The sequence below is a fragment of the Aspergillus sclerotioniger genome, assembly GCF_003184525.1.
Source record: "Aspergillus sclerotioniger CBS 115572 chromosome Unknown BO94scaffold_23, whole genome shotgun sequence".
Taxonomy (NCBI): Eukaryota; Fungi; Ascomycota; class Eurotiomycetes; order Eurotiales; family Aspergillaceae; genus Aspergillus; species Aspergillus sclerotioniger.
In genome coordinates this window covers 629470-656599 of record NW_020291013.1, presented here as the reverse complement: position 1 = coordinate 656599, position 27130 = coordinate 629470, and the positions used below count along the sequence as shown (strand labels likewise).

The 27130-nt window shown below is 51.3% G+C and overlaps 12 protein-coding genes and 1 non-coding gene across 13 annotated transcripts; 7 read left to right on the top strand and 6 right to left on the bottom strand.

Moving 5' to 3' along the window:
* Window positions 1-136: 136 nt before the first annotated feature.
* On the top strand, window positions 137-1312 carry BO94DRAFT_471378 (uncharacterized protein; the record flags this gene model as incomplete). Its single annotated transcript, XM_025608378.1, has 4 exons — window positions 137-280; window positions 358-681; window positions 750-892; window positions 964-1312. 4 exons carry the CDS (start codon window positions 137-139, stop codon window positions 1310-1312), a joined length of 960 nt encoding a protein of 319 aa, XP_025465102.1.
* A 141-nt stretch (window positions 1313-1453) lies between these two features.
* Window positions 1454-3237, bottom strand: BO94DRAFT_558704 (MFS transporter; the record flags this gene model as incomplete). Its single annotated transcript, XM_025614021.1, has 2 exons — window positions 1454-1949; window positions 2006-3237. 2 exons carry the CDS (start codon window positions 3235-3237, stop codon window positions 1454-1456), a joined length of 1728 nt encoding a protein of 575 aa, XP_025465101.1.
* Window positions 3238-4469: 1232 nt separating this feature from the next.
* BO94DRAFT_497517 (MFS general substrate transporter) lies at window positions 4470-6282 on the top strand (the record flags this gene model as incomplete). Its single annotated transcript, XM_025609320.1, has 3 exons — window positions 4470-4833; window positions 4880-5757; window positions 5806-6282. The coding sequence occupies 3 exons, from the start codon at window positions 4470-4472 to the stop codon at window positions 6130-6132; spliced, it is 1569 nt and encodes a 522-aa protein (XP_025465100.1). The 3' UTR covers window positions 6133-6282.
* Window positions 6283-6509: 227 nt separating this feature from the next.
* BO94DRAFT_588109 (Zn(II)2Cys6 transcription factor domain-containing protein) lies at window positions 6510-8629 on the top strand (the record flags this gene model as incomplete). The annotated part of the gene is made up of 5 exons (XM_025615868.1): window positions 6510-6673; window positions 6732-7388; window positions 7431-7646; window positions 7691-7986; window positions 8034-8629. The coding sequence occupies 5 exons, from the start codon at window positions 6510-6512 to the stop codon at window positions 8627-8629; spliced, it is 1929 nt and encodes a 642-aa protein (XP_025465099.1).
* Window positions 8630-8778: 149 nt separating this feature from the next.
* BO94DRAFT_174545 (uncharacterized protein) lies at window positions 8779-10321 on the bottom strand. Its single transcript, XM_025605935.1, has one exon. It carries the CDS (start codon window positions 10201-10203, stop codon window positions 8965-8967), a length of 1239 nt encoding a protein of 412 aa, XP_025465098.1. The 5' UTR covers window positions 10204-10321; the 3' UTR covers window positions 8779-8964.
* Window positions 10322-10374: 53 nt separating this feature from the next.
* On the bottom strand, window positions 10375-12026 carry BO94DRAFT_537562 (acid protease). Its single transcript, XM_025612300.1, has 3 exons — window positions 11765-12026; window positions 11410-11716; window positions 10375-11362 (listed from the first exon to the last, which is right to left on the bottom strand). The coding sequence occupies exons 1-3, from the start codon at window positions 11942-11944 to the stop codon at window positions 10464-10466; spliced, it is 1386 nt and encodes a 461-aa protein (XP_025465097.1). The 5' UTR covers window positions 11945-12026; the 3' UTR covers window positions 10375-10463.
* Window positions 12027-12969: 943 nt separating this feature from the next.
* On the bottom strand, window positions 12970-15544 carry BO94DRAFT_497510 (P-loop containing nucleoside triphosphate hydrolase protein; the record flags this gene model as incomplete). The annotated part of the gene is made up of 2 exons (XM_025609319.1): window positions 13520-15544; window positions 12970-13475 (listed from the first exon to the last, which is right to left on the bottom strand). Coding segments are annotated over exons 1-2 (2517 nt in total), but the record flags the coding sequence as incomplete, so codon positions are not given.
* A 304-nt stretch (window positions 15545-15848) lies between these two features.
* On the top strand, window positions 15849-18148 carry BO94DRAFT_521927 (uncharacterized protein). The gene is made up of 3 exons (XM_025610164.1): window positions 15849-15995; window positions 16043-16313; window positions 16365-18148. Exons 1-3 carry the CDS (start codon window positions 15868-15870, stop codon window positions 17934-17936), a joined length of 1971 nt encoding a protein of 656 aa, XP_025465095.1. The 5' UTR covers window positions 15849-15867; the 3' UTR covers window positions 17937-18148.
* Window positions 18149-18195: 47 nt separating this feature from the next.
* BO94DRAFT_567834 (uncharacterized protein) lies at window positions 18196-20718 on the top strand (the record flags this gene model as incomplete). Its single annotated transcript, XM_025614652.1, is given in 4 exon segments — window positions 18196-18330; window positions 18372-18798; window positions 18844-20072; window positions 20092-20718. 4 exon segments carry the CDS (start codon window positions 18196-18198, stop codon window positions 20356-20358), a joined length of 2058 nt encoding a protein of 685 aa, XP_025465094.1. The 3' UTR covers window positions 20359-20718.
* On the top strand, window positions 20498-20571 carry BO94DRAFT_t232. Its single transcript has one exon. It is a non-coding gene; the product is annotated as a tRNA-Val (tRNA).
* A 496-nt stretch (window positions 20719-21214) lies between the features above and the next one.
* BO94DRAFT_588103 (uncharacterized protein) lies at window positions 21215-22764 on the bottom strand (the record flags this gene model as incomplete). Its single annotated transcript, XM_025615867.1, has 3 exons — window positions 21215-22121; window positions 22516-22555; window positions 22614-22764. 3 exons carry the CDS (start codon window positions 22762-22764, stop codon window positions 21215-21217), a joined length of 1098 nt encoding a protein of 365 aa, XP_025465093.1.
* A 353-nt stretch (window positions 22765-23117) lies between these two features.
* On the top strand, window positions 23118-24205 carry BO94DRAFT_471739 (uncharacterized protein; the record flags this gene model as incomplete). Its single annotated transcript, XM_025608395.1, has 3 exons — window positions 23118-23398; window positions 23452-23550; window positions 23599-24205. 3 exons carry the CDS (start codon window positions 23118-23120, stop codon window positions 24203-24205), a joined length of 987 nt encoding a protein of 328 aa, XP_025465092.1.
* Window positions 24206-24315: 110 nt separating this feature from the next.
* BO94DRAFT_174429 (Zn(II)2Cys6 transcription factor) lies at window positions 24316-26419 on the bottom strand. Its single transcript, XM_025605934.1, has 4 exons — window positions 26292-26419; window positions 25670-26200; window positions 25473-25616; window positions 24316-25358 (listed from the first exon to the last, which is right to left on the bottom strand). The coding sequence occupies exons 1-4, from the start codon at window positions 26349-26351 to the stop codon at window positions 24426-24428; spliced, it is 1668 nt and encodes a 555-aa protein (XP_025465091.1). The 5' UTR covers window positions 26352-26419; the 3' UTR covers window positions 24316-24425.
* Between the last annotated feature and the right edge of the window lie 711 nt (window positions 26420-27130).

Genomic DNA, 27130 nt, shown 5'->3' with positions numbered 1-27130 from the left:
GGCCAGCTCGAGTCCAGCAATATCCCTCGTTCAGCCTTATCTGCCCACTGCACATCCATCCCACCACGAGCCCCTCATATACCACCAACCCTCCAACCCCCACCCATCAACCAAGCAACCCAAACCATCCACCAAAATGACCGACCACAGCGGCGCCATCAAAATCGCCACCTGGTTCCTCCTCCTCACCTCTACCTCCGTCGTAACCGCCTGCTCCCTCACCCGCTGGCGTCTCTTCCGCGACAACCTCCTCCCACTGGCCCTCCTCCTCAGCACTCTCGTACGCACCCTTGCCCCTCCCCCCTCCCTCCCCAGCCCTAACCATATATACACCCAACCTAACCAAAGGTATACCAGATATCCTCCATAATCTCCGGCGCCTGCACCTCCCTCGCCGCCACCCGCGGCCTCGGCATCTCCTCCATCCCCGATTCCTCCCTCCCGGGGATCCAAAAAGCCCTCTACACCTCCGAACTCTTCTACATCCTGACCCTCGGATTCGGCAAGCTCGCTGTGGTCGCTTTCTTCCACATGCTGCTTTCCGGTATCGGAGAAATTAAAATCATCCTCTTCACGCAGGGATTTCTCATCCTTTGGACAATGACCATCCTCATTGCTGTATCATTGCAGTGTCATCCCCCGGATGTATGGGATTTGATGCAGGGGGAGTGTGTATATACCGTACGTATCACTCCACATCACATAAAACAACACACACACACACACTAAGATATAAAATAAATGAAAAGAGAGGATTATGGACCTACACCTCAACCAGCAACATCCTAATCGAAGCCCTACTAATCCTCATTCCGAGTATCATGATATTCCGGTTGCATATGCGTCTTCGAAAACGGTTGCTGGTGATTGCGTGTTTTGGGTTTAGGGCTTTGTATGCCCCCTTCCCTTCCCGTGCCTTGCCCCTCCCTCCCCTCCAACATGCTAACGGTAATAAATCAACAGGGACATCATTGTCTCAGTCATCCAGTTACATTATGTGAAAACATTCGATTCTGAGACACCCCTGCCGGTAAATCTCTGGCCGTGGGTCATCTGTAGTCAGGTACTGCAGACTACGACCATTGTGTCGGCGTGTGTGCCGTATCTGAGGGAGTTTTTGGAGGCGTTTCCGAGTGGGATGTTGAGGCCGGTGGGTGGGGGGGCGCAGTTGGGGGAGGGATATGGGGTTGGGGTTGGGGATAGAGGTGCGAAGTATGGGCAGGGGCAGGGGAGGTATCAGTTGTATTTTGTGAGGGAGGGGAGTGAGGAGGGGGATGGGGATGGGGTGGTTGGGAGGATGAGGGGGGTTTAGTTGTTTTTCTTTGTTGTTGGGGGGGAGGTATTAGGATAACAATGCAGTCTTATTAGTATAGTATAGTTCATTATTTGACATAGGATGATAGAACCAAAAGGAAGAAAGTAAAGACATGAAACATTAATGTGGGAGATCAGTCTATTTCGCCGTAAAGCGACTTCTTGCTCTCAACGCCGCTCCATAATAATAAAGGGCAAACATCCCCGCAATACATCCCACTGTGAGGCCCGCTAATAAACTGATGCCTGGACCGACACCCAGATTCACATATAGTGGACGCGCGAACAGTACCGCTCCACAGGCTAGCGCACTTCGCATGAGATCATTACCTGCGAACAGACTCGCCGCGTACTGCGGGTACGTCATGGGAATGTAGATGAAGATGCATTGGATGACCATGAATATGCCGATCGTGTAGATTAGGATCCCGACCACGGAGACGATCCAGTATACTGAGGGACGAGATGTCCAGCCGAAGAGAAATAGTCCGATCGGGGGCAGGAAGCAGGCAAATAGGGCTGGGATGAGTCGTCGTTCCGGGGACATGAGACCTTGGGTTCGGATTTCCGGCTCGAAGACTTTGTTGAGGTAGAGGAAGTAGAGCGGCACGGCGATGGCCAGGGCGACGGCGATGCTGAGAAAGACGAGTCCCATTTGGCCTAGGTTGAAGTGGTACATGTCGATGTAGACGAGGGGAACACTTCAAAGAAGGAGTAATAGATTCCGTAGATGAGGCTGGTGTAGACGTTGACGAAGAGGATGGCCGGGTCGAGGACCACGATTTGAAACGGGCGGTAGAGTGCCTCCATGGCGACAGCGGTGACGGTGAGCTGCTTCTGGTTGATCTCCGACTGGGAGAGGAGTTTGTTGTTGCCTGTTACTCGTCGGAGACGCTGTGCGCGGCGTAGTAGGATGGCGTCAGGAAAGGTCTCGGGGAGGAAGAAGAACATGACCACGAGAATCGGGGAGGACATCCAGACCGTCTCCCACAATGACCAGCGCCAGCCCTCGACAGGAACGCTGAAACCGGAGATGACGGGCCCCAAAGCTGGACCCAGAGTGGCAAAAGCCGCCCAGGTGGTGAGGCCGTATGGTAGTTTTAGCAAGCTGTACACATCACCAATACTGGCACCCCCTGTCGCAAGGCATGGACTGCCAAAGAAGCCCTGGAGGAAGCGAAGAACGAGGAGCCCGCCGAATGTGTTGACGACCGCAGCCCCAATGCTAAACACGATGAAGAGGGCGAATGTGATGATATACGGTGGATTGCGTCCAACGCTGGGAATCTCACTGAGCGGGGAAAAGAGCATGGGTCCGACTCCATATCCCAGGACATACAAGGCCAGACCCAAGGAGGCAGCCGTCTCGGAGACACCGAAACGGGCTTGAATCTGAGGCGCGCTGGGCGTGTAGATGGACGAGCCCATGTAGACGACTAGCGTGTAGAGGTAGATTTGAGCGACGGTAATCAGCTTCTTCCCCGAGGACCAGTTCTGCGGATTCTCGGGATCATGCGTGGTATACCAGTCGACCAGGATAGTACCATCGGCGGTCTTGGTGGGAGCAATGGGTCGGCTGGGAGCTGTTTGCAGGGCTTCGGTCTGCGTGGCCGCCGAGTAGAGACGAGCCATGTCCGATTGAGAGCGAACCTTTTCCACGTCCGCCATCGAAGGCACCCGGCTTAGCTCTTCTGCTCTGGAGGCATTCTCAGTGGCAGCCTCGCCTTCATCGTCTGCATCAGCATCAGACTCGGGCTTCTCGCTGTCTGCTTCGTGGGTGAAGAGCGTCGGAGAGACAGCCCCATCGGCGTAGCAATGAGGGCATTGGAAATCCGGTTGCTCCTCGGGGTATGGTAGGACTTTGTTTCTGGTGATCCAACGCAGCAATTGGCCGGCCGTGCTACTGTGGATGAGGCCTTCCATTGGATAAGTGGCTTATTGTCCGGCTAGGATAGATGGATTGAGTGCACGAAGTATGACCACGAAGTATGACTCTCTTGTGAGCGACATCTCAGCGATTTATAGTTATCATAAACTATGCTGGTGGAATTAATCAGCCCTAGACAAAGACGCCATTCGTATCCATGGGTGTGTTATCCTCATTATTCAGCACCCGTATCGTGCAGATACACATTGGTGGTTGCCATGAGGTGCAGTGATTACTGATCATGGCCCAAGCCAGGCGATCATTGACCATGCTGATACGAGGGATGCAACCGGCGATGAAGTAAGCCTTCCATCACATTCGTTGGGTGATAAGCATAAGGTGAAGTCCGTAGATCCAGATCTGATGGGTTTAAGTTCCAGCATTAGTAATGGTCGTGTTGGAGTCAGCACTTGGCAGAACAGCTCAGAATGTGCCAGTACTCCCCACTGACATATCGATAGCGGCCTTGGATTGTTAATTTTCCAGAAGGATTCTCGTCTTTCTGCTTCCTCGTTTCTGCAGCCTTGTGGTGGATGTCCAGTCATGCCAGTCAGGTGATCGTGGCGCGTCTGTTGTTGTTCTTCCCCTCCTCTTCTTCCCATACGATTCACCATCATCACCATCCCAGTCATCGCAAATCATCCCAACTTATCGAGTTCATCATCATTTCATCGACCAGACAGACATTCAAGGTACCCTTGCTATGCTAGCACTCACCAGCATCCATCGATCTGATATCTGCGGGTCAGCGCCGTGTCGGCCACTCCGCTGACGGTCGCAGTCAGTCCCGTCGAGCCATCAGCGGTGGTTGACCATCGACATCATGTCGGGACGTCAGCGGGATTCCGAGTCCAAATAGCTCGCTTGGTCGAGATCAACAATGAGGAAATGTGTCCGATCAGGCTGACTCGGAGACAATCGGGGGAATTTGTCCGCCGCGGCCTGAGGATTGAGGAAGGATGATTCGCCGTGATTGGTGCCGTGTCGATGGCCAATCAGCGGCGTGGAATCCGTCCGTCGATTTGTCCGACGCTCGGACCACCTCGGGCACATTTGGAGCCTGGATTGTCTGCCTGGGGTTAGCAATCATCGTCAGCTTCATTCCTCCGTGTCGGGGAGTTATGAATCCCGTTACCAAGCATAGAGGAACTGTGGTATATTTATACCTTTTGACCAGTCTTCATCATGTCTCAAAGCAATTCACTATCCAGCTCGGTGCCTGACCAACATGGCAACTCTGCGTCAGTATATCGGTCTGCGAGACGCTGTCAAGGCAGATCTGGCCAAAACCCACTCCTACGACAGCTCTTCAGGCACCTCCACCTCCGATGAAAAGGAATTGCCCCTCGTATTTGGGGTTCAGATTTCACGCCCCTCTGAGCAGGACGGCTCAGTCACTTTCCTCGTCGGCTGGGCAGACGGCGACCCTCACAATCCCCAGAATTGGAGCCGCTCCAAGAAATGGTTCTGCACCGCGGCCATCTGTTTGATTGCATTGGCCATCAGTATTCCCGGAACCATCGATGCCCCGGTCTCTGATGCCTTCAACCAACACTATCGCGTTGGTCCAATTGCTGGGTCCATGACCACCGGTAAGTGCCATATCTCAAGCCAAGGATTGGTCTGATTGAGTGGCAGGCATGTATCTCATCGGGGTGGGCGTAGGCTCGCTGTTTGCCGGCCCCATTTCGGAAACCTTTGGACGCAACTTCGTCTACTTCACCAATCTGGTGGTCTTCATGTTGTTCATCCTGGCCAAGGCACTCGCCCCCAACTATGGCGCTGCCATTGTTTTTCGCTTCCTCACCGGCTTCTTTGGGGCTGCTCCGATGACGGTTGCTGGTGGCACGGTGGGTGATCTTTGGAGTCCGCTCGAACTCACCTTTAGCCTACCATCGGTGACTCTGGCGTCATATTCCGGGCCCATTCTTGGCCCTATCATCGGTGCCTACATTCCCAAATCAGCCTTCAACTGGACCGATTGGATCTCCCTCATCATCGCCGGGGCCGTGTTTATCTTTGTGGCTATATTCCAACCAGAAACCTACGGCCCATTGCTGCTGCAATGGAAGGCCAAGCACCTGCGGGATCAGACGGGAGACTCCCGCTACCAGGTTGACGAGCAGACCACCAGCTCTCTCGGTAGTCGTCTCCTCGTGAACGTCTACCGCCCTTTCCAGATGACCTACACTGAGCCCATTATCCTGGTCTTTTCATTCTACCTGGTCCTTCTGTACATTGTCTTGTTCACCTTTCTCAACGGGTTCCCTTTCATTTTCACCGACACATACGGGATCTCCACATCGCTCACCTACATCATCTTCGTGGCCATGCTTGCTGGAGATGCCATTGCCCTCATGCTCGTTCCAATCATCTACCGCTGGACCAAGCAGGCAGCTGCCAAGGCCGCAGCGGAGGGGGGAGTCTTACAGGCAGAGGTATCTTTGTATTGGGGGATGGTCGGGGGCTCCATTCTCATGCCGATCTCGTTGTTTTGGATGGGCTGGACTTGCTATGTAATAAGTTAACTATCTCCCTCCAAGCTCCACTACTGACCACAACAGCCCGGAGTCAGCATCTGGTCTCCGATTCTCAGCACGTTCTTCTTTGGCTACTCTCTGGTCACCATCTTCACTGCGACGTATTTGTATATCTGTTTCGTCTACACGGTCTACGCCGGCTCGGCGCTCTCCTTCATGACATTCAGCCGGTATGTCATTTCCGGGGCGTTGCTGCCGGCATCTGTCCCAATGTATCAACACATGACTCCGCACTGGGTCCTCACCATGGTCGGTATCCTGGCTACGATTATGGCCCCGTTGCCATTCTTGCTGTACCGTTACGGCCAGCGGATCCGAGCCATGAGCAAGCATGTTCAGAACAAGGCTTGAGCAGCGATGAATGAACGATAGATATAGAGTGGAGACTTGCGTGCAGTTGCCTCCTATCTATGATAATGTGATAGGGCTAATTTTGGGTTAATTGGTTACAAAGTGCTGTTGATGTACAAGTCAAGAGATAGACTTAATATTCAATTTATCTCTGTCTTTCTATTTCATCAAGTCATTGATATTGTATTTAATCTGGCCCCACTGCCTGAGGCGGGGCATCTGACAGGTTCCATCTGGCATTAGCGCGAGCACTAGCGTCTCGCTCACTTTCGACCTCGTTCGATGTTGCTCATCTCACTTTGCGCCATTCCCTCCCATGTTTGCATCTCTTTCGCCCGGTGAGAAGCGACGCGGCGGAGAGCGTCGCGACCGTTTAAATGGCCTCCACCACCAACAGCACAACGGCAGAGTCAAGCGACGCCAGGGAACACGAGTCCCCCCAGGATGACACCTATGCCGCCCCATACGGCAGTTCCTGCGTCAATTGCTCGCAGGCTAAATGCAGGTGCATCTACTCCAAAGCCGGCGGGCGATGTCAAAGGTTGGTGTCCCCCTTTCCTTGCCTAGAGCTGCGTGATGACGGTTTCCACGGAGTATAGGTGCCAGCGCCTGGACAAAGAGTGCCGTCCATCTGCCACGCGCCGAGTGACCTCCCGAAAGTCGAACGTCTCCAAAAACACCCCCAAGACAACACGACTGGAGGACAAATTGGAGGACCTGGTGTCCCTCCTTCGGGCCGGTGTGCAGCCCGGTAACATCTCCACAACGATGCTGAAACACCTGGCGCAACCCTCGGACAACCAAAAACCCACCAGCAATGCCGCATCACCCCTGGGTCCGTCCGACACATCGATTAGCAGCTCTAGGCCGGGCTCGGTTTATGCACCACATGGCAATGGCGCAGCCTCGACCCCGGAAGCTAGCCTGTTGGACGGGGGCTCTATATCTTCAGGAACATCGGCCGAGAATGAGATGGAACCAACAGGCGTCCAGGCAGAAGGATACCTTACCTTCTATATTACTCAGATGCTTCCCTTCTTTCCGTGCATGTATATTCCGCCAGGTACCACTTCGCAAAAGCTCCGTCGCGACCGACCATTTTCGTGGCTATGTATCATGGCCGTCGCCTGCAAGAGTAGTGCCCAGCGTCGCGTTCTCTTCGACCGGATCAAACAGATAGCCGCACAGAAATTGGTGCATGAATACTCTTGTCGTGACTTGGATGTCCTCCAGGGGATCTTGATATATCTTGGATGGTATGTTTACTCTTCTTGTCTTGAGCGCTGCTGACAGGTCAGGTCCAACCAACAAGTCTACAACAAGGCCAATATTTACGTATTCGCCCAGCTAGCGATGGGAATCGTCTACGAGATGGGTTTGTTCAACCCCGAGGCAAAAGGAAAGCATATGCTGTTGTGCGTTCATACCGAGCCACACGAGAACCGCTCGGAAGCTCCACGTAATCTTATGGACGAGCGCAGGGCTGTTCTGGGGTGCTTCTTACTGACATCCATGTACGCTTGACTCCTACCCTTGGTTGCGCTTCTAATTTTGCCAGCTTCGCTACCTTCCTACAGCAGAGTGATTCTCTGCGCTGGACACCCCACATGGATGAATGCCTACGCCTGCTCGAAGAGCAACAGGAATGCGCCAACGATGGGATTCTGGCCCAACAAGTTCGACTCCAACTGGTCATGGACAAGCTCAGCTTGGGACGCTGGTATGGGGGTTCTTCCAAATCGCTCGAGTCGATGCGACCATCGCCTACCATCTATCTTCGACCCATGCAGACCCAATTGCAGTCGCAACTCCAAGCAATCATGAACAGACTCAGCTCAAACTCTAAGGGATATAGTTGGTGCCAATACACCACCTGCTGGAACTATACTAATACCAGCTAGAAATTGTCCTCTTGCACCATTACAACACCTCTTTGAGTCTCCACGAGTCCGCCCTCACCAAAGGCGCCATTGCCTCCATGAGTAATGTAACATTTGAGCACCTCGACTATCTGTACGGTTGTCTCGACGCCACAAAATCATGGTTCGACGTCTTCTTGAGCATTCCGCCGATGGAATACATTGGCTTTCCTTTTGCGGTATTTTCGCAGATGGTTCAGAACCTCGCCACTCTCTACCAACTATCTACGCTGGAAAGTCCGCTCTGGGACACGGCTAATGTCCGGCGAACGGCGGATGTGTTGCAGCTTTTGGATACGATAGTGGCCAATATGGACCAGGTTGCGTCTCTCAATGGTCTGGTTGGGGATCCTGGTGGCGACATCTTTTCTACGATTGCCCAGATGTATCGTGCTGTGCGGGTGGGATGGGAGACTAGACTGGAGCCTGATCCAGGTTCGAGCGCAACGAATATTATTCCATCTCTCCCTATTGCAACGCTCCCTGGTCCGGATCCTTTGTCGGCTGCGTTTCCCCCGATGGATAATAATGACTGGCTAACAGATATGCTGAATACTATGGATCAAGCCAATGGATGACTCTGTGTAACTAACCCCCTATCATTTGCATGGCAATAACGTGTCTTCCACAGCCAAATTGGTCTAGATATTGCGAGTGGCAGCAGCATCACCTTCTACGAGTTACTCAATGGAACGATCTCATAGATCGACCTAGACGGAGAGCATTATTCGATGTCTCAAAATCATATCTTTGACTGAGATTCCACAATCACATTATATTCCTCATGAGGATCACCACAATCGGCAATATTGAAACAGCCATTCATCCTATGCAATCACAATCTACCCAACCATCCTCAACACCGCCGCACTCATAACCCCACCCAACCTCCTCCTCAACTCCCCCTCCAATATCAAACACATCTGCTGTCCCCCACCCCCACCACCCCCTCACGACAATAAGCCCTCGCAAACCCCTCCACCAACATCCTCACCTTTTCCAAATCATTCATCACCACCTGCACCACCCTCCTCTTCCGATCCTCTTCATCCAACTCAGACTCGCCAATCCCCATCCCGGAATCCATCTCAAGAACAACCCGATACCAATCCAAAACCTGAACCAGCACCTGCGCTATCAACACCGCACACCCATGTTCAAGTGAACAAGGACACCCCATCACCGATATCAGGGTACCCATCGCACTCTGGTTCAGTCGCAAAATGGCATCTAGCGTTCGCGACGGAGGCACACTCGCCTGAAGAAGACACGTCTCGGATGGAGAATGCAACGATTGCAGTATACTCAGAACCATACCCATGCACGATTGTCCTGAGTTCCCTGCCTCCAGAGACGACTCCCCCGACCCCGATCCCGACGACGACGGCGACGAAGACATCAACCCCATCTCATACCCTCCATGCATCCCAACGATCTCCTCCCCCTGAGGCACAATATCAAATAACCCCCCAACCTCACACCCCAGACCCTGCCACCCATTCCCATCTCCTATCCCCCCCTCCCGCTGACCACCAGCGACAATCATATCCCCCAACACATGCGTCGGCGTTCTCCCCAACCCTTTTTCCATACCGCATTGCACCATATCGACCCCCTTTCCCGAAGGAGAATACTCCAGCCCAGAGCCACCTGGCGACATCCCCACCATCGGACACAACCGCGGTCTCCCCCTCGGTCGAACAAATCCATACATGCAGGGTTGATTCCTCGCCACGCAGCGCTCACATCGGGGGTGTTGTTTCCCGCATCGCACTTTGGATTTTGCGCATGCGTCGCAGGTATCTCTTGTTTTGGGGGGCGGTGTTGTTGTGGTGGTGGATGGGGATAGTGATGGGGATATGGATATGTATTCAGCCATAATGGCAGTTAAATAAATAGTCCTCACGGTTTTGGCTTCGATATGTATATCCTCAGTATTAATATACTTGATTGAATATACCCTGGATAAGCTACAGAACAGGGACAGGGATAGGTAGGTACTTAAACCCCCAATAGGACTTGTTATACAAAAGGAAGTCACGAATCCCGGTAAGAATCTACACTCGTATCCGTAAATGGTATAGTGTGTATCTACGAGTGCGAGATATGAGGAACCCTTCCCTAAACCGGTCTCGTTGTGCTTATGGGGCATTATGCCAAGGAGGACATTCAGCGGGATGGGTGAATCCCGGGCGAATCCCGGCGGTGAGTTTACTGTCGGGGTTTTGTTCACCGCTTTGATGTGGTTATCACGTGACTTTGTGAAAGAGTGTATTATGCGATTTGTGCATCTTCCTTACTAAGGTATGCAAATAATGAAGTTGTTGGTCTACGGAGTAGATCTTCTCCGATTCTTATAAAAATTAATCCTGTCTCTGATGTACCGACTTCCGTCTACATAGAACGAAGATTCTAGATTCCTTGGGAGAGAGCCAGCCCAGCGAAACCCACCACCAAAGACAATTCCCTCTTCGCCAACAACCCCGTCCCCCTAGCAACACCACCAGTCGACGTCCTCGTAACAGGACCCCCAGTAGATGTCCTCGTCGGTGCAGGAGTATAAGCCGTAACGCTGGCTGGCCACTCCCCCACTGCATCCGGTATCTCAGGCCCCGTTCCAATCTCGACAATATTGTCTGAGCCTGGGTTCTGTTTGAGAGGAGCAACACCCACAAACATATTATCATAATCAATGGCGATATACATCCGACGAAGAAACGGTACGCCGAGTTGTCCCCTTCCAGAGGCGTAAGCGCCTGGGGTAATAGGCTGAATGGCCAACTGGCATAGGCCGTCGGTCGTCCAGGGGATGAATAATTCGTCCCAAGGGACGGAGAATGTCATGTTTCCTATCATTAGAGAGATAGTGTGTTTTTCGGTGTATTGGCGGGAACATTCGAGGACGCTGGATTCGGGAGAATCGTTGGCAAGTTCGACCATTGTGATGTTGAGGTCGGTGTAGAGGTGTTGGAGGGTGGTGTTGGGGAGGTAGCTGTAGGCACTGCGGGGCTCGAGAGTTAGATTGGTGGGGGGGAATGTGTAGCGTGCTGGCTCAGTGGCGGTATTATTGCTTTCTGTCAAGAGTTGAAGGGAATCGGTTTGGAAAGAGACGGTGTTATGTGAGCCTTGTAAGGAGAAGGCTTGGAGAGGTCCGTCGAATTTTGCGGTGTTGACGGCGCCGAAGAGGATGCTGGCTTGGTTGGTTCCACCTCCATCGCCACAGAGACTGAAGGATGGAGAGGTGGTCAGGCCCCGGTCGACTAGTAGATATGGGAAGCTGATGTTTGTCGGGGATAGACCCAAGGCGTTGGCTGAGACATAGGGTTAGTGAATATTACATTTGTAATAGGATACTAACCAGAATCTTCTTCAATATTGAAAAGTTCCACTGGCATCGCTTTTACTACCTGATCTCTAACTGTGAAGGTGTCGGTATAGGCGTATTTGTCACCCGTTTGAATGAACTCGGTGTACGTGAGGGTATGAAAGGTGGTGGATTCGTTAGTATTGAAGGACCCAAATAACTCGCAGTATGTGTCTTTGGAGCATGGGACTCCCATTCCATTGGATACGATAACCTCCAAATTTGAAGGTTCGAAGTCAAGAATGAACCCTAATGTCTGCGGCGGCGTTCCGAAAGAGGCTTTCAACCAGTAGTTGTTGCCCTGGTTATCGTGAGATTTTGGCAGGAATAACGGAGGGAGGATACTGACCCATATTGTTACTAAACCCTCCACTGCTAAAGGAATGTCGCGTTTGTTGGTTGGACCATTGGGAGGGTGTCTGAGAGGGAATGAAACAGCCGAGGATTCTCTCGAAGGCAGTGAAGTTGATGTAGCAATGGCATAGAGGAACAATCCGCACCAGGTAGCAGTGTACGAAAACAACCGCATCACGGATCAAATTGGAATGATATTCTTCGTCTAAAAGGTTTCCTTTGTCGCTGGATATCCTTCTTCTGAAAGTCTACCATCGTATTAAGCCCAGTTGATGCAGGCTCTCGCATTTAATAATGCAGAGAAGGTCAGCCTAATCGCACGGCTGATCACAAGCGGAAAAATTGCTTAGCCACTGGGAGACCCAGGTTCCGCTGGATACGAGCAATCCCTGACAGATACAGTAGTCTGGGGTCAAAGCCACGCGAACCTGTCCTAGAATCAACCCCATTGGTGGGTATTGAAGCGAGTCATCCTTAATGGACGCCAACTTGAGCAACCGTGCCCGACTGCTTTCAGTCCCACGCGGCTCCTTCAGAAGAACGTTGATTGGATGTAAAGGATGAGCCTGACACCGAGGTTGCATCCGAGGTTATTGAGGGTCCAAGCATCTGACCACCTTTAATATGCAAATTGGATGTTGCTTCCTGACCGTCCATATAATCTCTATTGCGCAGCCTTATCAGCGTAAAATGTTTTCTAAAGCAAAATATTATCAAGGGTTAATGTTTGATTAATTAAGAGTGATCGCAATTGGTTCATCAGAAGGACGCGCTGCGAAATGGGCCAGCAAGGTGAGTCTAGTCATCATCAGAGTCCGCATTATATTGAGGCTGCCCAATCCAGCCTCCTTTCGAGGGCGTATGACTGGACAAGTTATGGCTGTGCATCGTGGATTGCGGCGTCCCGTACCCCATATTCATCGGCTGTGAACCCCATCTCTCCGGGCCGCCCATTTCCATCGGATACTGTGGCTGCGGCTGCATGAGGTTTTGGTTGGGGGATTGTAAGCCCGGGTGAAGCTGACCCCCATAAGGTCCGTGCTGTTGAGAAGGCAAGGGCTGGCCAGGAGCGTAACCAGTCCAACCAGGGCTGACTGCATTCATAACAGGCGTCACAGGCCGGTGGGACATAGTCCGAGGTATATCTTGACCCGGGGCGCTTTTTTCCTTGTCTGGCTTGCCGTGGGGTGATAGAATATAATCCGCACGAGTCCCCTGCAGAAAGGCAGCTTCCCCATCGCTTTTGCCTTTTACTTCCTGGAGATATACTTCAAATCCAAACCCAACTTCGACAACCGTCTTAAAGTGGCTGGCACTTAGGTCATATGATCTGGGAATATCTGGACCTTGACCCATTTCAAACCGCGCGAGTGCAGATGCAATGAGAAACGCATTCCGGATTTGTCTCCCATTCCAGACTCCCTTCCCACTGTCCCTCCCCTTCCGATAGTGGTCTCTGGCAAACTCTAGGATTCCATTGTAATCAACCGTCATGGGAGGCTGTCCAGTAATCCGACTCTGTTCTGCTTCAATCTCGCCCAGTCGCTTGAGATTAATCTGCCAGATCTTCTCGGTCTGATTTGGCTTCAGATGGGGATAATATAAGCTGACATGAAGTCGGGATTTGAAAGCTTCATCGATAGTGCCAACCCGGTTGGTCGTCAGAAACAGAACTCCGGCGTAGTAATCCAAGACGCGAAGAAAAACTAGGGTGAATTAGCGACGTTCCCATAATCTCACGTTCCCATACCTGACACGAGCGCATTCCGGTTCAGATCGGATGGTATCCGCTCCGTAAGAAAGACGTCTGCTTCATCCAACAGCAAGACGCAGTCCCATAATTGGGCCAGACGAAACATCTCCTTGAGTGATTGCTCCACCGTTGCAGGATCCAGACCGAGGTCACCGCAAGTAATCGGAAGTAGTGGCTTTCGGAATTCGTTGGCAAACGTTTCTGCTGTAGATGTCTTGCCAACACCTGGGACTCCGTGGAGGAGGATGATAAGACCCCTTCCCTTATTATGAACGATGTCTTGAGTAGTAATGCGGTTGCCTGTCAAGTCATAGATTTCCTTCCGACTAAAGTGAGACTGTATGAGGGCTCGGAGCATTCTCTCGTGCTTTTGATTGATGACTAGGCTGTCAAACTTGGACTGCGCATACTCGATCAGCTTCAAATTATCCACGTCGACCGCCACAAACCGTCGGTCCTGAAGGGAGTAAGCAAAGAGTCTCCGGGGAAGCAAGCAGAGATCTTCTTCGCTCAAGGTGTATTCGTTTTGATCCCCTTCAAAGAGATAGGAGAGAAAATTATCTTCGTCGTAACAGTAATCCTTTTCCTCGACAGTTTGGGGATGTTCTCCTGAGTACCAAACCCACTTTTCTTGCGACTCCCCCAAGGCTTTCCCATCGGTCCAAAACAAAAGCAACTGATCCGTATAGCTCGATTTGTCAGTATCTGACTTGTCGAAATCGGGTAGTTGAGTAGTGGGCTTGCAGTCCGCATGAGCTTTGAACGTTTCAGTGAAATCGATGACCACATCACCAGTGATGTATCGCAAAGTTGGATCTGATGGATTCGGTTCCGAGGCCCAGCCGTTGTGGGTGACTAGCTTGGTCTTGGTAAATCTTTGAAAGGCTTCTCCCCGTCTCTTCGCATCGTCGAGCAGTGACTGCATATTGCTTGCACACCGGATCGGATAGACCTTCAAGCTAGTGACACTGACTGCTCCGTCAAAGCGCTTGATCGTGAAGGATTGTGTGCTGCAGACGTAAGAATGGCCATCGTAGTCAATGCAATACGCGTTCACCACCAACTGATCGCTGGTGGAGAGTCCCCATCGGGAATACACTCGCCACAATAGTTGATCTCCCCGATTGCTTCCTAGACCCGTTTCGTGATTGGTACTGGCCCCAGGGTAGACTATTATGTCGCCGGGCTGAAACAGATGATAAAGATTGTCAAACTGTACGGTAGCGTTATCCGAGGCGGACAGGGTCTTGAAGTGCTCGCAAAACGGAATAACCTCCTGCTCCATAAGATGCACGTAGAATCGTAACTGCTCCAGCAGGCTCGGCTCACTGGGAGTTTGAGAAGATGTTCCAGGACCGTCACCAGGCGCAGGGCCTGGATCCTGTTCCGCGTGGGCCTCCATTTCTGCGAGCTTCTTTTTGGCACCATCGAAAAAGTAGATTGGATCGTTGAATGGAGGGTACATGAGGACGTGTTCCATGGAGGGCTCCGCATTCCACAATGACTGCAGAATGTTTCCCAACGGCTGGGATGTGATGCGAAGCGCAGCGACGTGGGCCATGTCAAAGTCGCCTGCCGGTACATAGGCATCCCTGATCATCTGCACGGCCTTGTCGGGCTTGACGCTCTCCAGCGTATTGTAAAATGTATTCCGTTCCTCTCTCGCTTTTTTCCGACCGTTGGGAAAGTAGAGAGCTTCAATTAGGGGTTGACTGTCGGCAGGGAGGGCATGGTATGTAAACGGGATATAGGACAAGTTTTGCACTTTGAGCTCGATCGGAGGTAGTGGCGGGCGCGGATTGTTATTGCTGTCCTCGGTCTCGGACGCGGGTTTCTCCTGTGGATCATTTTTCACTGCTTGCTCGGTGGATGCTATGCTCGCCGTGTCGGCACTGGAGTCTGGGACATCGGATCCAGCGGTCTTGTTCCCGTTTTCCAGGCCCAAGAGTCGGCTTTCCACCTGCGCCAGACGCTGTTCCAGCGCCCGGATGTAGTCTTCGGTTGCCATATCAATGAACGAGGTGAAGGTTGGAGATTGAGAGAAACCCCACCAAGGCATACCATCCGGTGCTTATTATTCCTCGGGTTCTGTCTTTGCTTATTCTTTCCCAGCCTCAGCGTGGGGCAGCCCCTCTCGCGGGATGAATCAGACGGAGACACACCCGACGCTACTGCATCCAAGCCCGCTAGTCTCGTGTCCGTGAAGATATCAGGTGCGACACAGCCACAGCCACAGCCTCGTCCTACCCATCGTCAGGATAAGGTACGCAGTATGCATCTTCCACAAGAAATCGGGACGACATTCATAAAAGTCCCCCACCATGGAGGGGCTCCAACCGAATGCAATGGACGACAAGAAGAATTTGGTCACAGCCTTTGTACGGGAGAGGGCGCTGGAATACCACGATGCCTTTGGCATTTCGGCGCCTACGAACGGCGGGGTAGGGCCGGAGGCAGCCCTACCGGCATCCAGGTTAGCAGGCCGATTTATAGCCAGACTCCGCTTGTTAATAAAAACAGAGATTTGGAAGAGGTTCTCGAGGCATATAATGCGACCGCAGACAAGGATAGCAGATTTGATGTCCAGCACTGCACCTGGGATCGTGTATTGGAGGAGCTCAACAAAGCCGAAGACCGATATCTGCAGCAAGGCCAAGGACCTGTACACTTTGTCCGCAAGGGATTTCGGATAGCAGGCGACTATTCCAATGCTATAACCCCATGGCTTGGTTTGATTCCTTCTAGTAATGGGTTGGAACTCTTAACTGCCGGCTTGACCGTCATTTTCAGCGTACGCGCGGGATTCTCTCAATGACTTAAGACAGTGGCTGATGCAAAACAGATAGCAAGGCAGAATTCCGATAATCGGGGCAAGATTCTCGGCGCATTCCACAGTATTCCGGCCATCATTTTGCGCACTGAAGAGCAGCAGAACCAGTTTGCGAAAGTCCAAGCTTTAAGGGAAAAGGCGATCAACCTATATAGTGTCCTGATACGGGCATTGGCAGAGCTGATCTTTCTATTCGGTGGCAACAGGTCGGGAGCATCCTTCAAAAACCGAGCAAAAAGGATAGGGAAACGACTTATCGCTCCTGCTTATACTGCCAGTCAGATTGACCAGATTCTTAGTACGGTTCAGCAGAGCACGGAGGAATTCGAGGCGTGTCGGGACATGGTTAAAGCTCAGATCGCCATCGATACCTACCATAATACGACAACCTTGCAGTCACAGGCAGCCTCAATCCAGGGCCACACCCAGCAGATATCGAATGGCATTGGCGAACTGGCATATGAAGTGAATGATCTCAACCATTCTGCACAACACACCCATGTACAGCTTGATGGGGTGCAGGACCAGCTGTCTGACCTGGTGGCACAAGTCGAGGCAGTTCGTGCCGAGCAATATAACATGTATCAGCCAGGAATGGATGCCCAGGCTGCCTTGTGTCATTTCTTGCTGCATGATTTTCCTGGTAAGTCTTATCCAACCCTCCCTGTACATGCTGACTCCTACGACCAAGGCTTCTGGAACGCCGTGACATCAGGGAGCATCCCTATGGGTCAATCTCAATCATTTCTGTCGCGAATGGAGCTATTCAAGTGCATGGGTGTTTCTCCCAGGGTGTCCATTGACGATACCAACATCGTGCTGAAGCAACACAGTGCATTCACTCCCGAAGCTCAGGCACAAAGCCAACAACTCCTGTCGTCGATGGAGTTCTCCAGATGGATGCAATCCACCCATGCAGAAACGCTGTTCGTGCAAGGAAACTACTCCACGATGGGACCTGGTCGGATCTCGCCTCTTTCCGCCCTCTGTGCCACCCTGTCTCTCAATCTATTGAAGCACTCCAATTCGATTGTGCTGCATTTCTTCTGCGGAGTTCACGAGGCTCCCGATGATCCTGTTGCTGGTCCCAATGGATTGATTCGAAGTCTGATTGCCCAACTGCTTCTCACCCGCTTCATGTTTAACCTGGATTTCATCAACACCCGACCCTTCACGGAGCTGATCGAGTCGCATTCACTGTTTGACCTGTGCCACACATTTCGTCAGCTGGTTGAGCAACTACCGACGACCGCCACCGTGATCTGCATTATTGACGGGGTGACTCCGTTTGAGTCTGCTGCCTGGCTTGCGGACTTATTGGAAGTCATCCATACCATGAATCAGATCATTAACAATCCCGCCTTGCACCCCATTGTCAAATTACTGGTGACCACGCCGTTCGCTCAGATGGGACATACTGGGGAGGCCATTCTGGCCCACCATCGGGTGACGCTTCGAAATATTGGGGGGACACGTCAGGTCATGTCCGACCGATGGCTCTTGTCCAACATGGGGCGTTTGGGTGAATATCGGACGAAGATGCAGAACAGTCATGGGAGAGGGGACTCGGATGATGAATTCTAGCTCGGTGGTGTCAGTCGTGTCTTGTTGACCTTCCACTCTGTGATGGATAGTTGAAGAAAACCAGTTCCTGAAAAGCGATGGTGGTCAACGTGACCGGAACACGTGGTTCTCGTACTTGGAGTAGTAGATGTTTGACAATACCTGTACGGAGCGGAGTAATCAGTCCTACATAAAAGTCCTCCACAGCCACCTGGCCGCCGTGGAATCTCCAGTTACTACTTCCTACCAGACTTCCTCAACCCCGATCATGGTACTAACCATGGTTCCCAGTGTGGATCCAGCTTCCGATCGGAATCCAGATCCAATGTGCCCACACCGTGACTTGCGCCTAGACTCGAATGTTTTTGGAATATTAGAACCCCTCGGCCGTTTTCTCGAGAACGCACCAACTTGTGTGGATTGTAATCTACTGTTGCAGACTATTGAAGCGTTCAGCTTGGTTGGGTTACCATGGCGATAGAAAAATCCGAGGAAGCCCCGCTCCTGATAGTGCCTCAAGTTACCCTCCAGGTGCAACAGTCGGTTGATCCACCGACATGGAACTCCCCAACTCGTACGGGTGCTTCCTTTCACTTTCTACAACGAGCTACTAATCCATGTTACGAAAGTCCGGGCAGGGATGGAGAGCCCGTTGATGGCGCCCGCTATGTGGAGAGACTAGTCGCCAATTCTCTCGAAGTGGTGGAAGATTCGGGCTCCCCGGTGGCTTTCCAACGAGCCCAGCAGTGGTTGTCATTCTGTGAGGAAAATCACGAAGCCTGCAAGCCCCCAAATCCGGATTTTTTCCCTCGACGTCTGGTCAACATGGGATCATGGGATGGTTCGCACGAGCCATTCCTCTATGAGCCCACCACGCCTGTCCGTTATGCGTGCCTTAGCTACTGCTGGGGGAAAGACCTCGATTAAGTCCTAACAACAACAACCGACAACATCAAGTCCTGTTATGAAAAGATCACAATAACAACACTGCCACTTGCCCTTCAGGATGCCATCATGGTGTGTCGAAACCTCAAAATCCCCAATCTCTGGGTTGACTCCTTATGCATCATCCAAGATGATATAGTCGCCTGGTTGCACGATGCGTCTACAATGTACGATGTTTATCTGAATTCACATCTCACGATTACCGTCATGGAGCCAAACTCGTGCAAATCAAGATTCCTGAGCAAACAGCGGTTTGGTGACCCCAGTTGGCAACAGCTGTTCCACCCATCCATGTCGGACTCTAGAAACGGAACTCCATCCATGGATGGCTTGATACGCCCAGGTGAATTCAAACCTAGATCTTATGAGGACCGATCTTCTCTTAACCAACGCGGATGGTGTTTGCAGGAGTCGCTGCTGCCCAACCGCAGACTCTGTTATGACGGCAATGAAATGATCTGGGAGTGTGTCTGTCGCCAGCTCTGCGAGTGTGGACATGTGGTGCCGCCCCAAGTGCCAAGGGATACGATTCCGGGCTATATCAAGCTTGGGGCATTGTTTAAAACCCACGTTCTGAGGGGCAGTTATCCTTCGAATGGTTTAAACTTTCTAGAATGGCACCGGGCTAGGTCGACTTGGCGGATGAAGCTACCGCCACACAAAGTACCATATCAGAGATGGAGGGACCTCGTCATGGATTATACCTATCGGACTCTGAGCAAAAAACATGATAGGCTGCGGGCCCTTTCAGGGTTGGCTAGGATGGTTTGGACTAACCTACGGCATGAAGATGAAACTTCGGAACTGTACCTCGCTGGGCTTTGGAGAAAGGAACTTCTTTTTGATCTGTGCTGGCAAGTTAGACCACTAGATGAAGTGGCTGAGCCCCCTGAGACTGGAGTGGAGAGTCCGGAAGAAGCCGGTTACCATATCCCGAGCTGGTCATGGGCCTCTGTCGAAAGGCCCGTCACTTACAAATTTGCCTTGCCCTTGGAGGGCTGGAAATATAAGCCCTCCCTTGTCGACGAATGTGTTGTGGAGAATGTCTCCTGCCAGAATGAGATACCAGAAGGCCCTACGAGCGCTGTTATTGAAGGTTCCATTGTCCTGAACGGTTCCTTTGCCCCTGTTAAGCTGATACGAGGCGAAAAAGAATTGGACAAATTCCGGAGAAAGACGGGCTTCCCTACCAGTGGGGAAATGGGCGCTTTTGTACAGTCCTCTTAATGAGCACGAAGAGGAGGTAGAACTAGACAGACCTGAGCTGGATCGGCCCAATGGCCATTATTACTGCTTCAGATTGTTTTCCTGGCTGACCAGAAGGATGGGCTCGCAAACATGGTTCCGAGTGTTGGCCGCGTCGACACATCAGACAGGTGCCTTTGAGCGTATAGGCATTTGGCATTTGCATGTCCACCCCGAGGAAGATACATACTTTGCCAGGGTCTCCTGTCCAATATTTAAGGACGCCAAGTCTGCTAGTGTCAGAATTATTTGAAGCCGACATTGTACCATTCTGAGACAACATGATCACATACCTAGCAGCATCGAAGTGGGTCTGCAAGTAGATCCCATCACCAACTCAACAAATAACATTTGATTGACTATTATATTCCCCCCCAAACACCAAGCAAGTCGGCTGGATGGTGTAGTTGGTTATCACGTATGCTTCACACGCATAAGGTCCTGGGATCGAGCCCCAGTCTAGTCACTTCTTTTTGTTTTTTCCCGCACCCCAACGCAGCTTAGCGTCGGAAAGCTTTAGACAGTTTCAGAAAACATCGAATGAACCCCCCGGTTCAACCATAATTTCTAAATCTTGTTCTATATGTCACCGTGATGAGAACAGCACTGTGCCAATTTACGAAAGATGACCTTTGTGAATAATGTTGCCGATATCAGCCAAGCTGTGCCTCTCCCATGATGAAGATGTGTCACAGCTCAGAAATATATTTTCCCATCATGAGCCGAAGTATGTCGATAGTGCAGACATATCTAGTTACATGCTCAAGGTCACGATCACTCGTTCTAAGCTGTACTCTCATATAATCTAATCACTTACCCACAAAATTAAAACAACCTTCGTATGTTGAACACAATGTTTGGAGGATATTATTTACTTCAAATAATACGTTTGGAGTGTTTAGCGTTGGCTTGGGAACTAGCGGCCATAAGATTATTCTATGACATGCTGAAATCCATACGTATACATCTACACATCTGCCCTAATTCCACCCAGATTGAATCCCTTCACTTGATTCAACCTCCCCTTACTGAACATCCAACCCCTAGCACAATCAATCCAACCAACCCAGCACCACAAACCCAATCTTACCCCCCCAAATACCAACCAATTAACTAATAACCGTCGTCAACACCCCCGGCTGCTCCAAAAGCAACAACGGACCCGCCACCACACTCTCCTCCGTGGGAGCGCCCACCTCATCCGCAATAACCAACGCCACAATACCCGCCTCCCTATCAAAGCACCCCGGAACCACCGTCTCATTCGTCCCAAACTCAAACAACACACTAACAACCTGCACACCATGAAAAAACACAGCGTAGTATTCCCTCCCTTCTTCAATCTTCACCTCCCCATTAAATATAAGCTGGATAGTAGAGCCAGGTTGGCCGGTCATTGTCGAAGTCGAAGTCGAAGTATGTGTAGTATTGAGAGAAATAGACGGTAAATGCTGGTTCGGAAACGGATACTCCGGATTCTCCGTAGGACAAGAACCCGGAATAACGAACTCGTTGGTAAGTGATAAGATCTGATTCGGATAGGGATATATCGTATCCGAGGGTCCAGAGAAGGGAAGTACATCCCAGATATCAATCAAAGACCAGGTATTATGTCTTGTTTCGACGGAGGCGATGGCCACCAGTGCAGATCTCGTATCTAGGGTTTCTGCTTGACGAACTAAACCCGTTAGGAATGCCATGCTGTTTACTTCGATATAGACCTGTAAGGCGAGGAAGGTTGCAGGGTCCTCGGCGGTGAGGTTGTAGTTGTATTGACACGGGCCTGGAGTCACGGAGGTATTGGAGATTTGGTTTTGGAAGATGCGGATGTGGCCGGCTTCGTTGTTGCGGATTTGGGCGATGCGGTCGTAGGTGTTGTTGGGGTAGCCGAGGGAGGTGAAGGAGGATGGAGTGTAGAGGTTCACGGCTTGTTGGTAGAAGGAGTAGATGATCCATTCGGCGCTGAGGAGGTTTTGGAAGAGGAGGTCGTCCGGGCCGGGGGGCCGGTGGTGCTGGCTGGGATGAGGCGGGTGTAGTTGATGGGGAGGGGGGTGGGTTTGCCGGTGTAGGTTGTGAAGAGGGGGATTCGCCGGGGGTAGGGTTGGGGGTGAGGGGGAGTTGGGATTGGAGTTGGGGTTTGGGGAGGGCGAGGGTTGTGCAGATGAGGGTGAAGATGATTATGGTATTGAGGGATGGCATGGTGATGCTGTGCATTGGATTAAAGCTTGCGATGAAGATTTTGGGAAAGAGTAATAGTTGGGATGAAGATGCTTGAACAATGCTATTGATCTGAACAAGCTGGACAATCATGGCTTTATATCGAGTGAATACCCTCAATGATGTCACCTGGCACACTGCACCTCTATCCAGCTAGGAATCCGCAGCTTTCTTGACTTCATACACATCATACTTACCTTCTGCCCAATCCATCACTGCGATGTTGTTCTGCACTGGACGATTGATGCAAGCGCACCAATCATTGCCAAGTACCGTTTCATCCACGCTAACCAAATGCGACAAGGTAGTTGCCGGTACGAAACACATTCCCGATCAGGACTAGATCGTATTCGAAACGGACCCACACGGCAGGACCCACTTTGGAATTGGACCTGTCGAGCCGCGAAGCAGCGAAAATAACGAGCTGCGGCGTGGCCGGCATTGATACGACCTCACATAAGCACAGCCTCACATAAGTTCTGGACAACTGCGGAGCTGGCCGATCAGCTCGCCCGGAATTAGTCTAAGCTTTGTTAGAACAAAGAGATCTCTGCACAGGTTGCATCAGCGAAGCCGGGCTGAGGCCCGTATCGTGTACTAACCCAAAGTGGTAATGCGTTTCGTTTCGTAGATAGAGGCTTCGCGATATTCACCACATGGCAGGCATCTATGGCATGGTCTCATATATAAGTCGACTACCATGCTGTGATAAATGATCTCTACTCACAAGTATCGGATTCCCACATCTTCATAGAGCCATCCTATCAACACTACTGCCTTTAGCCCTTTGACACAATGACTATCGTTACAGTCAAACATGTCGCCATCGCCGAGCTGGTCGTCTACATACCCATATCCCTGGTGACACTCCTCGTTGTTCTTCGTCATGGCTTTCACAAACAGCTGGGCTGGATCTATCTCTTCATCTTCAGCGGGATCAGAATCGCTGGTGCCGTGATGGAGATCATCAGTGAGAAGCATCCCGACAACACCAGCGACGTGGAATGGGCAACCATATTGCAATCAGTGGGACTTTCCCCTCTGTTGTTATCGAGTCTGGGTCTTTTGAAGAGAGTGTATGTGAATATCCAACAAGTTCTCATGCCTTCGTTAAATTAACAGGAGACAGCTTTGATGAGATCTGCCAGCATGGGCCATCCTCTCCAGGCTCCCGACACAATATGTTATTGCAGGAGTTGAGCTCAGTGAGTGGTATTGCAACAAAACTGTAAGCCTCATATCACCCAGGATAAAGCAGAGCTGACATGTTCAACAGTATTGGAATATATTCCCAAAAAGCGACTGCTATTTCGGGTCGCAGCAAAATCGTCCAGCTCCTTCATGTTCCGTCCCTAATCGCTTTGATTCTTTCAATCATGGGCGGTACAGACCAAGCCTCTTCGAATCCGTCCGACCACGCCGGAGGAAAGACCGAAACCCGCGTTGGGATTATCATATTCCTCGCAGTATATGTCGCCCTCTGCATCCTCTGGTTGACGACCGTCAAGGACCTACAACGGATGGCATCAAGCCAGAAGCGCATCATTGGAGTGGTGCTAATAGCATTGCCCTTGATCGCCTGTCGCTTGCTGTACAGTCTGATCAGTGACTTCAGCCATGACCGTCGTTTCTCGCTTGTCTCTGGGGACGTCACAATCCGCCTGTGCATGGCTATCATCGAGGAGTTTTTGGTGGTGTTGATGTACACGATACTTGGCGTTTTTACCCCTCGATCGGATGCCAACAGGGTCCCTTCGAGCCCTCAACAATGGCCGTATGGGACTGCGGACCCAGAGTCCCATACCGCACCTATTGTCCCTCGCGGTGCTGGTCGTCAGAAGTATGAACCTGTTGGACCCGAGTACAGCCATCTCCGACAGTGATGTTTATCAGCAGTGTACTGTCACAGCTACAGACAGATTGTTAGACATAAGGGATTGGAAGTTTGACGCACAAAAGAGAGATTCACCATGTGAAGGAGTGCTATGGACATATGTAACAACAGGAAGGTCATGTTGCTTGTCGTGATTGCCAATTCAGGGGTATTTAAATAGATTTGATTTTGGCGTCAATTGGAGTTTCGAATGAATAGACCTCGAGCCGTCAGGCTTGTTCTGCATACTCAGCTTCAGCTTCCTCAACTGTTCCGCCATCCATGGCACGAAGTCTATATTTCGATGATAGCCATGCTCGCGAATCCACACCATCTCGCAGCAGTTGCGCCATTGCCAGGGCTTGGTTGATCCCCATGGAATGGCCGATCTTTGCTAGGCAATCCGTAATCCATCGCCGAGTTTGCTTTGAGGCATAACCGGAGTTCGCGGCAATCAACAGTGGCCACATGATGGTAAAACCGCCCGCCGCTGGAACCCCAAATGGGGAGGATGTGGATGATAGCAGAGGTGCTCCGAATTCTTGATAATTATTCGGCGTTGGCGAGGTTCCTCCACCAGTGTCACTAGAAAGTCGGTCCAGATGGCCGGTCTCTACCACTGATCCGAGATGAAAAGGCACGCTGGCACAGATATCACTGACCAATTGCCGCGAGATTTGTTGACTTTCTCTCACCAATTCATCCGGCTCTCGTCCGTCGATATTGCCCAAAGAGTGCCGCCCAACGCTACCGATCGCCTGGACAATCAACTCGCGGAGGACCAGCCTAGCAGATCGATAATTGTTCCAAAAGCTACTCACGGTGAAATCCCTGTAGGTATGGTATTGAGCCCCCAAGACAGAGTCGACCGTAGGCTCCCCACGAGCTAGGGCAACATTGATAGTGTCATAGTTCCATGAATCTGGTGTGGTGGATACAATGGACATTATATCTGTATCCAGCCGTAATGCAGCGCGGACAATTTCAACCGGTTGCCTGATCGTGCCATCTTTGATGGCTGCACAAAGGTTGCCGAGCTGGATAGTCACGCTGCTAAGCCGGTCGACGGTGACATCATCCCCTTTTCGATATGTTGCTGCTTCCAGGCTCAGCTGAGCAATAATCGGTGAGGTGTATTTTTGGCGATAAATATGACTAAGGATCTGTGTGGAATCAGCTGTACATTCCCCGTTGGGAATAGGCGCAATATGCGCAGGGAGGTCGGGAATAATGGCCCGGTGAAAAGAAACAGTAAAAAAGAAGGATTCCAGACATACAATTTGAGCACGTAATTGACTGAATAACAACAGTCCTTCTGGTTGAGTTAATTGCTCTGACCCCCGGGTTTCAATCAGGGTTGCCGCGCCATCGAGATGTTTCATCCAACGAGTGATAAATAATCCATCGCTACATGCCATCACCTGCATGCCGGGACTGATTAGCAGAACCCATGTCATTCAGAGTATCAACCTACCTCAAACATGCCGAGGAGCACGACGGATGCTAACGTCGCATCCTTCTTGCACAAGGCGGTGGTATTGAGGGCATGGCCAGTCTGCGACAAGGCCGACATGTAGTACTGACGAGCTGTAGACATTAGCCGCGGCGACATGTAGATGTTGGATAATGCCGCCAAGCCGGCAGCTGATAGCGCATCGTTGACTGCCGAGTTCCCTAGATGTTTGGTCAACGTTGACAGATACGGCATATATGCCCCTCGGTTGCCTGGAGCAATGTAGTTGACAAAGATATAACCCTTTGCTAATTCTTCCATTGGATGCGAGAGGGCTGACCAAGGTGCAGGCGAGGGATCATCGACGAAGCGGGTTTCATTGCTCGCTCTCTTGCGGATAGTGGTGTCGGATTCTCGTTGAGCCTGACGCTGTGCCTTGCGAATGACATCCCGACTCTGGTCACGGAATTTACACTCCAGTCCGGCACGATACCCTGGGCAGTCAACTTTGGCCCGGATACACTGAGAACATGATGGTTTTGCTTGGTCGCACTGGTTGACCCATGATTAGTCAAAATCCAACCCAATCGGTCTAGGAAAAACTGCATCCCCGTGCCTGTAAGCTGGAGCGAAATGGCTGTACCTTCAAGCGCCGCGGGCGACACCGTTCGCAGGCCAGGCTGGGTTTCCCGCGGTAGACCATTTTCGTGAGATGAAATCACGTAGAGCACTGGCTGATCTTCAGCGTAGATGGGATCTGTGGACTGTGGATCGCAAGATGAGGTAAAATGGGCCTTGATGATGGAATGATGGAGGCCAGCCGCAATCGGGCAACAAGGCTGACCATCATCGACGGTTGCATGTGACTCCGCCTTTCCGCCAATCAGGATGAGCACAAAATGGCCTAGGCCCCTTTTGGCCATTGCTGCCTGGCAGCCTGTCTCTGTCAGGTGACCACCACACGGGCATTTGGCCTGGTCCCTTCACTTATCCCTAATACAAATTTCATAGGAGATGCACGGAGACATGAAAATCCCGGTTGGAAATAATTCGAGCGCGCTTAGTTGAGCCATGTCTGGTGGTTGTCGTGATCGTAGGTAGCTCTGTGCATAGGTTAGCGATTATGCCGTGGTATGGGCCTTGCTTGAAGATGGAAGAGTAGAGAGACAGAAATCGCAGACAAGATAACAGGAACAATGGCAATAATGGGACGAGTTCGTGCTTTAATACATTGTCTTTGTTTGATATTAGGGCACAAAGAGGAAATCCGTCTCGTTGTTCCTTCGTGTTCCGCTGAATCTAACCCTGTTGGCCTTAATTACCTCCGACCAGACATACATTGTTGGATAATTATTACCACCAATAATAGCGATGCTCTCGACTGTCCTTAACGACTTCATCTGCGGGTCTTTCCGTTACATGAGTCAATTGAGAGTAACTCCGCCAGCTGAGAATCAACCAGACTCAGTCCATGGTTGCGAT

Coding starts and splice junctions, on each gene's coding strand:
- BO94DRAFT_174545 (XM_025605935.1), bottom strand. CDS start 10,203: ATGCCCCATAAGCACAACGAGACCGGTTTAGGGAAGGGTTCCTCATAT.
- BO94DRAFT_537562 (XM_025612300.1), bottom strand. CDS start 11,944: ATGCGGTTGTTTTCGTACACTGCTACCTGGTGCGGATTGTTCCTCTAT. Junction 11,717..11,764: donor AGGGTTTAGTAACAATATGG/GTCAGTATCCTC, acceptor CACGATAACCAG/GGCAACAACTACTGGTTGAA. Junction 11,363..11,409: donor CAATATTGAAGAAGATTCTG/GTTAGTATCCTA, acceptor CCTATGTCTCAG/CCAACGCCTTGGGTCTATCC.
- BO94DRAFT_521927 (XM_025610164.1), top strand. CDS start 15,868: ATGGACGACAAGAAGAATTTGGTCACAGCCTTTGTACGGGAGAGGGCG. Junction 15,996..16,042: donor GCAGCCCTACCGGCATCCAG/GTTAGCAGGCCG, acceptor TAATAAAAACAG/AGATTTGGAAGAGGTTCTCG. Junction 16,314..16,364: donor GCTTGACCGTCATTTTCAGC/GTACGCGCGGGA, acceptor GATGCAAAACAG/ATAGCAAGGCAGAATTCCGA.
- BO94DRAFT_174429 (XM_025605934.1), bottom strand. CDS start 26,351: ATGGTCTACCGCGGGAAACCCAGCCTGGCCTGCGAACGGTGTCGCCCG. Junction 26,201..26,291: donor GTCGCCCGCGGCGCTTGAAG/GTACAGCCATTT, acceptor TGGGTCAACCAG/TGCGACCAAGCAAAACCATC. Junction 25,617..25,669: donor TGCTCCTCGGCATGTTTGAG/GTAGGTTGATAC, acceptor CCCGGCATGCAG/GTGATGGCATGTAGCGATGG.